The 12,324-nt window shown below is 43.7% G+C and overlaps 1 protein-coding gene across 1 annotated transcript in view; it reads left to right on the top strand.

Moving 5' to 3' along the window:
- The window catches only part of LOC144240662 (nuclear RNA export factor 2-like), a 56,738-nt gene that overhangs the window by 38,576 nt on the left and 5,838 nt on the right, over nucleotides 1–12,324 (top strand). The window contains exons 4-11 of the mRNA XM_077775040.1: nucleotides 9,181–9,364; nucleotides 9,598–9,751; nucleotides 10,042–10,125; nucleotides 10,244–10,348; nucleotides 10,465–10,545; nucleotides 10,666–10,765; nucleotides 10,945–11,084; nucleotides 11,262–11,371. Of these exons, the coding sequence (XP_077631166.1) occupies nucleotides 9,181–9,364; nucleotides 9,598–9,751; nucleotides 10,042–10,125; nucleotides 10,244–10,348; nucleotides 10,465–10,545; nucleotides 10,666–10,765; nucleotides 10,945–11,084; nucleotides 11,262–11,371 (958 nt within the window). The remainder of the gene's footprint in view (nucleotides 1–9,180; nucleotides 9,365–9,597; nucleotides 9,752–10,041; nucleotides 10,126–10,243; nucleotides 10,349–10,464; nucleotides 10,546–10,665; nucleotides 10,766–10,944; nucleotides 11,085–11,261; nucleotides 11,372–12,324) is intronic.

Consider the following 12,324-nt stretch of genomic DNA (forward strand, 5'->3'; position numbering starts at 1 on the left):
TTCTGTTGCTTCATTGTTGGTGTATAAAAATATAACCGATTTCTGTACATTGATTTTGTACCCTGCGACTTTGCTGAATTCTTGGATCAGTTCTAGTAGGCTTCTGGTGGAGTCTGTCGGGTTTTCCATGCAGAGTATCATGTTGTCTGCGAAAAATGAAAGTTTGACTTCTTGTTTGCCAATTCTGATGCCTTTTATTTCCTTTTGTTGTCTGATGGCTGACGCTAGGACTTCCAGCACTATGTTAAACAACAGTGGTGAGAGTGGACATCCCTGTCGTGTTCCTGATCTCAGGGGGAAAGCTCTCAGTTTTTCCCCATTGAGGATGATGGTAGCTGAGGGCTTCTCATAGATGGCTTTTATGATGTTTAAGTAAGTTCCTTCTATCCCGACTTTCTCGAAGGTCTTTATAAGAAGGGATGCTGTATTTTGTCAAATGCTTTTTCTGCATCCATCGACAGGATCATATGGTTTTTGTCTTTTCTTTTTTTGATGTGATGTATCCTATTGATTGATTTGCGAATATTGAACCAGCCCTGTAACCCAGGAATGAATCCCACTTGATCATGGTGGATCATTCTTTTTATGTGCTGTGGGTTTTGATTTGCGAGTATCTTGTTGAGGATTTTTTGCATTCGTATTCATCAAAGATATTGGCCTGTAGTTTCCTTTTTTGCTGTGTCTCCTCTGTCTGGTTTGGGAATCAAAGTGATGCGGGCTTCATAGAATGAATCCGGAAGTTTTCCTTCCATTTCTATTTCTTGGAATAGCTTAAAAAGAATAGGTATTAACTCTGATTTAAATGTCTGGTAGAATTCCCCAGGGAAGCCATCTGGCTCAGGGCTCTTATTTCTTGGGAGATTTTTGATAACTGATACAATTTTTTCACATGTTATGGGTCTGTTTAGATTTTCTGTCCCTTCCCGTGTGAATTTTGGTATTGCATGTGTGTTTAGGAAATTGTCCATTACTTCTAGGTTGTCCAGTTTGTTGGCATATAATATTTCATAGTATTTCCTGATAACTGTTTGTATTTCTGAGGGATTGGTTGTAATAAATCCATTTTCATTCGTGATTTTGTCTATTTGGGTGCTTTCTCTTTTCTTTTTGAGAAGCCTGGCTAGAGGTTTGTCAATTTTGTTTATTTTTTCAAAAAAAAAAAACCAAAACACAAAAAAACTCTTGGTTTCGTTGATCTGTTCAACTGTGTTGTTTGTTGTTGTTGTTGTTTTCTTTTCTTTTTTCTTTGGATTCTATATTGTTTATTTCTGCCCTGATCTTTATTATTTGTCTTCTGCTGGGTTTGGGGTGCTCTTGCTGCTCTGATTCTAGTTCCTTTAGGTGCAGTATTAGATTTTGTATTTGTGCTTTTTCTAGTTTCTTGAAGTAGTCCTAGAAATGCAATGTACTTTCCTCCTAGGACTGCCTTTGCTGCATCCCAAAGAGTTTGGATTGTTGTATTTTCATTTTCATTGGTTTACATATATTTTAAAATGTCTTCTCTCATTGCCTGATTGGCCCATTCGTTCTTTAGTACGGTGTACTTTAACCTCCATGTTTTTGGAGGTTTTCCAGACTTCTTCCTGTGATTGATTTCAAGTTTCATAGCACTGTGATCTGAAAATGTGCATGGTATGATCTCAATTCTTTTATATTTATTGAGGGCTGCTTTATGATCCAGTATGTGGTTTGGTTTATCTTCGAGAACGTACTGTGTGCACTCTAGGAGAAAGTGAATTCCATGGCCTCAGGATGTAGAGCTCTAAATATATCTGTCAGATCCATCTGGTCCAATGTGTCATTCAGGTCCACTGTTTCTTTAGTGATTTTCTGTCTAGTTGATCTATCCATTGCTGTAAGTGCAGTATTAAAGTCCCCTGCAATTAGAACATTCTTATCAATAAGATTGCTTCTGTTTGTGATTAATTGTTTTCTGTCTTCGGGTGTTCTGAATTCAGTGCTTAGACATTTATAATTGTTAGCCCTTCCTTATGGATAAACTCTGTAATTATTATATAATGCACTTCTTCATCTCTTATTAGTGCCTTAACTTTAAAGTCCAGTTTTTCCGATAGAAGTATGGCTACTCCAGATTTCTTTTGACTTCCAGTAGCATGATAGATATTCCTCCATCCCCTCACTTTCAATCTGTAGGTGTCCTCAGGTCTAAAATGAGTCTCTTGTAGACAGGAAATAGATGGATTTTTTCTTAATCCATTCTGATACCCTATGTCTTATGACTGGAGCATATAATCCATTGACATTCAGTGTTATTATTGACAAATATGAGTTTAGAGTCATTGTGTTCTCTGTAGGATTCATGCTTGCAGTGGTGTCTCTGGTATCTTGCGTTCCTTGCAAGATTTCCTTCATAGAGTCCCCCTTAGGATTTCTTGTAGGGTTGGCTTAGTGGTGATGAATTCCTTCAATTTTTGTTTGTTTGAGAAAACCTTTATCTTTCCTTCTATTCTGAATGACAGGCCTGCTGGATAAAGGATTCTTGGCTGCATATTTTTTCTGTTCATCACATTGACGATTTCCTGCCATTCCTTCCTGGCCTGCCAAGTGTCAGTAGATAGGTCTGTAACTACTCTGATAGATCTTCCTTTGTATGTTAGGGCCCTTTTATCCCTAGCTGCTTTCAGAATTCTCTCTTTCTCCTTATATTTTGCCAGTTTCAGTATGATATGTCATGCAGAAGATCGATTCAAATTGTGTCTGAGGGGAGTTCTCTGTGCCTCTTGGATTTCAGTGTCTATTTCCTTCCCCAGATTGGGGAAGTTCTCGGCTATAATTTGTTCAAGTACCACTTCCACCCCTTTCTCTCGCTCTTCTTCTGGAATTCCTATGATACGGATAGTGTTCTGTTTGACTGCATCACTCAGTTCTCAAATTCTCCTTTCGTGCCCCTGAATCAATTTATGTCTCTTTTTCTTGGCTTCCTCTTTTTCTATAATTGTGTTTTCTAATTCCCCTATTCTCCTCTCTGCCTCTTCAATCCGTGCAGTGGCCACCTCCATTTTATTATGCACCTCATTGATAGCATTTTTTATTTCATCACAACTGTTTTTAAGGTGCATAAACTTTGTAGCAATAGCATCTCAGGTGTGTTCCATGCCTTTTTCAAGCCCAGCGATTAATTTTATGACTATTGTTCTAAATTCTTGGTCAATTATGTTGCTTATAGCTGTTTTGAGCAATTCTTTAGTTGTCACTTCTTCCTGGAACTTCTTGAGAGTTCTTCCGTTTCATCATTTTGGCTAGCTTTCTGTCCCTTGTCAGTTTTAAAAGTTTGTTAGGCGCTCTGTACCTGCGAGTACTGCCGTATTAATGGAGGCTCATTGACTGTCTAGGGCATGTCCATTCAGGAAGTGTTCTTTTAGTGGTGTCCCTTGGTCTCTCTTTTTGTGCCTTTGTTTTCTTTCCCTACTCATCGTGAAATTTGGGACTCTTCACCATGTGTACTTTGGCTTGTTTCTTGAGTTAGCCCTGGAAAGGAAATCAGACAGACAAACAAACAGGGATCAAAAGCACGCAAATGCGCAAATAAATGAAACAAACAAGCAAACCAAAAGGGAAAACAAAAACAAAAACAAGAAAAGACAAAGGAAAGGCTAAAGGCATAAAACCAGAAATCCCAGCTACAAGTAGAGAGCAGGGTGGAGGCAGTGCTGATGGAAGAGCATATACAAAGAGAGAAATGACAGGGGTAGGGAGAAAAGTAAATTGAACATTGACCAGGCATAGAGATAAAAAGTCTTAATCCAGAGAGAGAAAAAGGAGAATATGGCAGGAGGTGAGGAGAAAAAAAGAAAAAAAACGAAGATAATGTTAGCCAGAGAAAATATATAGTCTGATTATTTCAGAGAGAGGGAAAGGAAGATAAGGATGGGTGTGTAGACCATGCATCAAGAGAATGGATTATATATGCCTGTTTAAGCAAACCTATAACCAGAATATCTGATCAAGAGGAGGGGAGAGATAAGAATGAGATAAGGGAGAATACATCTGAATAGCAAGATTTGATCTAGAGTTAATCACGGCAATGAGTCAGTGTTGATCTTGGAAGAGGGGCTGTTTCTGCAGCACATATCCGGGCTCTGGTAACAAAGCAGCTACCTAGAGCAGATGGGCATGGTTTGGCATAGGCAGGTCTTGCCTCCACTGTAGATCCCACAGGCCACTCCCTGAGGCCTCGCCTTGGTGGTTGTGGGGAGAAAAATGGCGACCCCCCAGTCCTTTCTCGAACCAGGTGTTGCAAATCACTCTTTTGGGTCCGATCTCACTGTGCCACGGGCGTGGCCAAGGGGGCCCATGTTCTATGTCCCTCACCCAGCCTCGTTTCCAGATCTTACTCCGTGTGCATTAATGATACTGAGATACTGCCTGACATGTAATCCCACAAGCTGGGGTGCTTCCTAGCAGGCGATCAAGTAGGGAACTGGTTCCTCCTGATGCCAACTACGACTGCATCCCTTGCGTACTGTCTATACCGGAGGGAATTTCTGGGACTGGGGCGCCCAGCCCAAAGAAATCTCTGCAGTTAGAGATTGGCTCTCTCTCTGAAAGTCCTGCGGTTAGAGATGGGATGATAGGATCCTTCTCCATCCTGGGCCGAGGTTTTACTCTTCTCCAGGTACAGTTCTAAAATTTCCCCAGTGTTCTTTCTCTTCCCTTTGTCTCTCCACAGAGGGGGGCTCCCTCCCCTCCGTGCCTCCATGTCCTGGCCGTGTTTTTATCTTCCCCATTTTTCAATCACGCACCTATGAGGCTGTCTTCTTAGTAGATTCCATCTCTTTTCCTCCCAGACTCTTGCAGTTCAGAGTCCTTTGACTTCAGCCCTTCTTTGTTTGAGAGATGCAGGCAAGAAGTGTGGAACTCCCTATTTCTCTGCCATCCCCCCTCAGATAAATGTTTTAACAAATTTTTTAAAAAAGTGAAATGTCTGGGTCAAAGAATAAGAATGACTTTTTTTCTAAAGAGAGAGAGAGAGAGGAGAGAGAGAATGTGCACATGCACATGAGGGGAAGGGGCAGAGGGGAAGAGAGAATCCTAAGCAGGCTCCACACTGTTAGCCCAGAGCTTGACATGAGACTCAAACTCAGGAACTGTGAGATCATAACTTGAGCCAAAATCAAGAGTTGGCCACTCAACCAACTAAGCCACCCAGGTGCCCCAAGAATGACTTTTGAATGGTTGGGCATAGTGTAGGAAATTAGACACTCCTGCACTGTTAGTGGAGAAATATATTGGTGTAAATATCCTTAGGAAATTGTCTCTTACAATTTAAAATATTGATGGACTTCTTCTGGGAAACCGTAGAGCATGGACTCAAATCTTGAAACTGCCCTAAATCTCAAGCCATGCTTCACTGGGCTATTTGGCCTCCACAATTAGAAATACCTTGTATAGAGAATACTAGCACTTTAAGTTTGAAAATCAATTCAAATATTAAAATGCAAAGATGTAAATAAAACCTCATTTTTTAATGTTTGTTCATTTTTGAGAGACAGGGTGTGATCAGGGGAAGGATAGAGAGAGAAGGAGACACAGAATCCAAAGCAGGGTCCAGGTTCTGAGCTGTCAGCACAGAGGCCGACGCAGGGCTCAAACTCACGAACTGTGAGATCACCTGAGCTGAAGTCAGACACTTAACCGACTGAGCTACCCAGGTGTCCCCCACCCCCCAAAGAAAGAAAAAAAAAAAAACTTAAAGGGCATATAAAATGAAGTAGCAGGGGCGCCTGGGTGGCTCGGTCGGCAGAGCTTCTGACCCTTGATTTTGGTTCAGAGCATGATCTCACGGTCCCAGAATCAAGCCCTGTGTCAGGCTCTGTGCTGAGCGTGGAGCCTGCTTGGGATCCTCTCTTTCTAAAAAATAAACAAACATTAAAAAAATACAAAAAGCAAAAATTGGCCGTATATAATACATAATACATGAAAAGAAAATGTACATTAGGGTCCAGTTTTCTGGGGCAATGCATTTTCCAACATGATTTGAAATGTATATATATGTAATCTAATTATACAAATGTAAAGCAGATAATATTAACGCATGCCCATGAGTTTGCTCACTCGCTCTCTCTCTCTCTCTCTCTCTCTCTTGCTTTCCTCTGAGATAAGGACAATAATACTGTTACAAAACTGAGTGCCCACAGACATGCATATAGGTCCAGAACATTCTTCCTACACATACTAGACACCCAGAAATCTATATCTGCCAGATATAAGGAAAGCCTCTCCTCATTTCTATCACCAGTTTGCAAAAGCCTCCATTTCCTAAGATCAGAAAAGCAGTAGATCTAGCATTAATCAAGAGGGGGGATAATTATCTCTATTTCTAATTGTATATAATGAAAAATACTAATTTTGTAAGAGAAGAATTCAATAACATGCTAATTTTACAAACAGGTTATGAAACAGTTATGCAACCCATTTTTTTTCTAGAATAAAGAGATGTGGGTAGAAATGGTTGAGATGTATGGATTTTCAAAAGTGGCTTTGTTGATTCCAAATTTACATTTTTGTCTACATTCATTTAACAAATACTAATTAAGCCCCATTATATGCCAGACTCTGTCAGCTCAAAGTGACTCTTAACCTGCAAACTCTGTGGTCTGAACAGATTTCTCCAGTTAGTTCAAGACAGATATCTTCACTTAGTCCAAGGCACCTGGACACTTCCCCTGTCCCCAACCCCCAAGCAGGAGTGACAGGCTCCTTGTCACAAACCATCATCCCTGGTCTCCTCACAGAAATCTGTCCTTGAGACCTGAAAATTCACCATTGAAATAGAACCAGCACANCCTGATGAGTTAGATGTGGAGTGTGAGAGAAAGAGGGAGCACTCCAGGCTGCTTTCAAGTTTTGAGGCCTGAGCCATGGCATTTATGGGTCGAATGCTCTATCCATGTTTAATTCCACTTCCGGTGCCACACAGGAAAAGTCCCAAAGGCTGTGAGTAGCAGGATTGTCCTGACAGCAAGGCCACACAGTGAAAGCAATGAATCCCCAGAGGAGTTAATCTGAGGCCTGGTCATAATCACTACACCATTGAGCAATCAGCAGTGAACAGATTTTTACTCATAAGCGTGCCCTGAGACAGCATGCAGTAATTGAGGTACAAAATGTACAGCACACAAACCGAGAGAGCCTGAGATATTAGAATCCAAAAGGAAGCTGGTTTCTGCCAGTCTGGTTACCTTAATCCTCCCCCTACTGCCCACCCAAACCACTAGTATTATTATCTGTTGGTACACTGTTTCAGTTGAACGTGGTAAAAATAAAATACCCTTAATGAGTCCAGTTTGGGAGAGAGAATTGGGACTCTTCTGTAGATGCCAGGAAACCCCCAAATCTTTCCACATGGTGAATTATATGTGTTGGCAGGGAGAACTTGTGGGGGGAGGGGAGGGGTGAACATCAATACAATGACTAGGGGTAAATACAGGGTGAAATACCACGAAAACATGGTCTAAGTATACCTGTGGCTACAATGTCCAAGAAAGTAGGCTTCAGAGCAAAGAAAATTGATAAGAGACAGAAAGAGGTGTTACATGATGATAAAAGGATCCACCAGGGAGTCATCATGGCCCTATATGTGTACGCACCAAACAACAGAGCCTCAAAGTACACGTAGCAAAGACTGATAGAGCTGAAAGAAGAAATAACCATATACATAAATATAGNGGAGAGAGCGTTGGGACTCTTATTTCTGTAGATGCCAGAAAACTCCCAAATCTTTCCACATGGTGAATTATATATGTTAGCAGGGAGTATTTGCAGGGGGAGGGGCGAACATCAATACAATGACTAAGGGTGAATACAGGGTGAAATACCACCAAAACATGGTCTAAGTATACCTGTGGCTGCAATGTCCAAGAAAGTAGGCTTCAGAGCAAAGAAAATTGATAAGCGATAGAAAGGGGTGTTACATGATGATAAAAAGATCAACCCACCAGGGAGTCATCATGACCCTATATGTGTACGCACCAAACAACAGACCCTCAAAGTACACGAAGCAAAGCCTGGTAGAGCTGAAAGAAGAAATAACCATGTACATAATTATAGTTGGTGCCTTCAAACTCCACCCCCAGCAAGGGATAAAATTACTAGAGGCAAAACCAACAAGGATATAGGACATCTAAATAACATAATAACTTAACAGGATCTACATGATGTAAATAGAGCACTCCACCCAACGACAGCAGAGTGCATTTTCCCCCTAATATTGATGTAACATTCATCAAGCTAGGTCATCTCCTAGACCACCAAACAATCCTCAACAAATTTTAGAAGAATTGAAATCACACAGAGAACATTCTCTGGCTATAAAGGACCTAAATTGGAAATCAATAATAGAAAGAATAAAGAAGAATCCCTACACACTTGGAAATGGTAGTTGACTTATCATTCCAGTGTGTCATTCAGATCCTTGTTATAGAGGAGCTGCTTTTAGGAAAAGTTGTCTCCTCAGCTGAAAGGCATTTCAGTCTGGGCAAAAAGAAAGCTCACTCTGGATATTTCAAACTGAGTATTGTTGACAGCAAGGCTGGAGGGAGAGGGACAACTCAGGAAGCTGTTACATCAGTCCCATCTGACATTAAAGCTTGTACTACACCAGCAAAGGAAATACAGCTTTCTAAGTGTTAGTGGCATCAGTTTGGTGGCTGATTGATTATATTTGGGAAGCATGAGAGAGATTGCCTCTCTGGTGTTGGTGTGGTTGTTAAACCTGAAAGAAGGCACAGTTCAGATGCCTTCCTGGTGTATGGCTGGTTTCCAATCTAACCCATGGATGCACACATCTCTGTGTGTGTTTTGTTGTTGTTGTTGTTGTTCTTGTTGTTGTTGTTGTTTTGGGTTTTTTGTTTGTTTGTTTGTCTTGTAATAAATCCTACTTCATTCTTTAAAAGGCTCAATACAGCTTCCTCTTCCCCTGCTCCTCGGTCACCTCCTCCTCCTCCTTCCCCAAGACTCCTCTCCTGATAGTGCCATTTGTCAAATAAGGCTCCCCTATCTGGACAAGCAGAGGAATTTCCTTTCTGGGTTTTGTGGGATTGGACCATTAGGGCAGGTTGACATTTTGCTTGCCCTACCATGGTGTTAGTCTAAGACGTGGTACATGGTATGTGGACCACTGATGTGTCTTCAAACTTGTATTTTTGTTCCCCTTTTGAGAACCCAATGATGGTGGTAGTTCACATCAAGGAAGAAAGAGGGTTTGGAGTTCTTTCCGAGGTAATTTTGGCAAGAGGAGCCCTCATTATGAACGTGATGGATATGAGCCTCAGCTTTCACACCTCCAGGAGGATGATGGAAATGTGATGATGAGGGATATCCAGGAGTACACCCAAGTAAGACAGTAAGTGATCAGGCAACCTGGTTTGCATGCAGCAGCCCCTGGGACTATGCAGCTCTTTCACTCCCCTTTGGTCTTCTTTTTCTTCTCTCACTGGAAAACTGAAGAACGCTAGAAGTGGAATAATGGTTGAACAATCCTACTTGTAGTCCTGGTGATAGAGAGGTGAGGGTGTATAGAAGAAGACTTTCTTAGCATTTATGGCCACCCTCCTCCTCTCCACTTTCCCTCTGCAGCATTCCCTATAGCACCCGACGCAACAAGAGGAGAGCAAAATGGAATAATGAAGGCCATATCCATATTACTGTCTGGAAAGATAGAGAACCTCTGAAGAGAGAAATGGGGAAGAACACACAAGATGGAACCCCAGGGAGCTGGTTCAAGATCACCGTGAGTGTCTTGGCGAGATCTGCATTAGATAGAATATCCTGGAACCCTATAAAAGGAAGACCACATTAAACAACCTTACATTGATTACTTGGAGGAGAGCTTTCCAATGGAGAGAAAGAGGGTTTAGGAAATCCATATTTCACACAAAAGTAAGAAATAATGCTAGTGGTTCCTTCTTTAGAAGCCCTGTACGGCTCAGTAGAGGGTTGGAAAAAACACTGTTGGGTCTGTTTTCCAGCTTTAATTCCATGTTGTCTCTCCTCACTCTCATCCCTTCTTTTCACCTTTAGATTCCCTGTGGGGGAAAGTATGACAAGACATGGCTAGTGAATTCAATCCAGAACTATTGCAGTGTCCCCTTCACTCCAGTGGATGTAAGAGAGGATGGTGAAGCCAGATGAGTGGACACAGAGAAGTGGGGGGACTGGGGGGTAGCCCACTGAGCAGAAAGACTCTATACTTCAAAATTATTGTTGCCTCCCTCTCCTGTAGTTTCACTACGTGAAAAACCAGGCTCGGTTCTTTGTCCAGGATGCTGGCATTGCCTCTGCGTTGAAAGATGTCAGCTACAAGATCTGTGATGAGGAGAACCAAAAGGTATGTGCTGAGGGCATTACCTGTACGTAGTCCCAGGGTGGGAGGAGAGGCCAGGGGCTGGTGGTCTTCTTTGAAATCAGAGTTCTTGGTGCTTACCCCTCTGCACCTTCTTGCAGATATCGATCTTTGTCAATCCCTCTAATGTACCCTACTCTGTGCGGTATAAGTTGGAGCCAGAAGAAATGGAGCAGCTAAAGGTAATGCAGACTCAAGGCCCATTGTGTGCGCACACCCAGGCCCATCTCTTCTTCCCCCAGCCCCCGACTTCCCTATCGCCACCGGAGCCTCACAGTGGCTTTCTCCATCTCTCTCTGCAGCTGACCATGAACAAACGCTATGATGTCTTCCAGCAAGCTCTTGACCTCCAGAGGCTCCGCTTTGACCCAGGTACAGTTGATAGCAGTAATGCTAGGGCAGGTGAGGGCACAGGGATCTGCCTCGGAGGGAGACCGAGGGATGGATATGTGGGAAGGGGTTGGTGCTAGCCCTGGACCCCTCTCAGCCTTCTGATTGCCTNCTTTTCAATAAAAAAAAAATAGTAGGGGGTGGAAGGAACTCATGGGGTGGAGGACAGATGTCTCTGAGGCCCTAGATAGTAACTGTCGCTCTAACTCTTCTTCACCAAAAGCTGTTGTCCTTGAACTTGAGCAACAACAAACTGTATGGGCTGGATGGCCTGTCTGACATTATACAGATGGTACCCACAGTCAAGATCCTGAACCTCTCCAACAACGAGGTGGGACGAGGGAGCCAGATCAAAGTTGGGGTTGACGGTGGGTGGTAGTGCTCATGATAGTGATGACAGGAGGCAGGAGAAGGTACCTGTGTGGAAAGGTGGGGGCTGGGGGTGCAGAGACCCGTGTGTCTCTCTTTCCCTGGGACTCCTTTACAGCTTCCTCCCCATATTTCTCAGCTGAACTTGGTGTGGGAGTTAAACAAGATAAAAGGGCTGAATCTTGAAGAGCTTTGGCTAGAAGGGAACCCATTGTGCGACACCTTCCCAGACCAGTCCACCTACATAAGGTCAGTGCGAACCCCTCTCACCCTTCCTGGGGACCTTTGCCCCCCGGGAGCCTGAACTGTCCCTGAGAATGCATGTATGCAGAAAGCTGCAACCCTGGTCCTCTGGAAGGACCATAGGCTCCACCTTCTCCTCTCTCTGTGTCCCTCACCTGTAAGGAATTTCCTTCCTCTGACCCGCTCACCTGTTCTCCTGGTCTGGGGTCTGTTTCCACCTCTCTGCTTTCAGTTTCCTTTAGCATGCCCTCCAAGAGTTTGCTTCAGGAAGCAGGGCTCCTCCTCTTCACCAGGACCAGGAGTGATGAACGTTGAGCCAGATACTGGTGTCCTGGACTGAGAAGGGTCCTCCAGCCCAGGGCATCAGGCTGAGACAGGCCTTCCTACTCCCTGCTGAGATGGCACTTCCCTCCCTTTTTCTGAGAGGGGACCTCCTTCCCTTGCTCCAGAATGGTTCCCCCTCGAGTCTCAGGCTGCCATGGTGGTTTTCCTGCCCCATGCTGAGGGCCGAGGCTCTGAATGACTGCCATGAAGAAATCCATTCCTCTGACCCAATGCCAGGAACTTGGCCCTCCTTGGGAGAAACCGAAGTTCCCTGAGTCAAGGGGCTAGAGACTTCCAGTGAGCAGGGGGTTTCCGGATGCAGGAGTGGAAGGCAGAGGGCTGAGGTGCTTGAGGAGACAAGAATGGAAGGCAGAGGGCTGAGGTGCTTGAGGAGACAGAAGGACAGGACTCTCAGAGGCACTGCCTCCTCCCCACCCCACCCCCACATGTCACATCATCCTGGCTGCTCCTTCAGAGGAGCCCTGGGTAACCCAGCACAGGTATGATTCCTCAGGCTAGGAACTGACTGAGACAGGCACAGGTGCACAGGGGCCATCAAGAGGGAAGGTGGTGATCATAAGAGGGGGCCACGGACCCTCAGCCCCATGCTGACTTGGGGCTTGACCCTCTAGACC

Source organism: Crocuta crocuta, unplaced genomic scaffold (assembly GCF_008692635.1).
Source record: "Crocuta crocuta isolate KB4526 unplaced genomic scaffold, BGI_CrCroc_1.0 scaffold913, whole genome shotgun sequence".
NCBI lineage: Eukaryota > Metazoa > Chordata > Mammalia > Carnivora > Hyaenidae > Crocuta > Crocuta crocuta.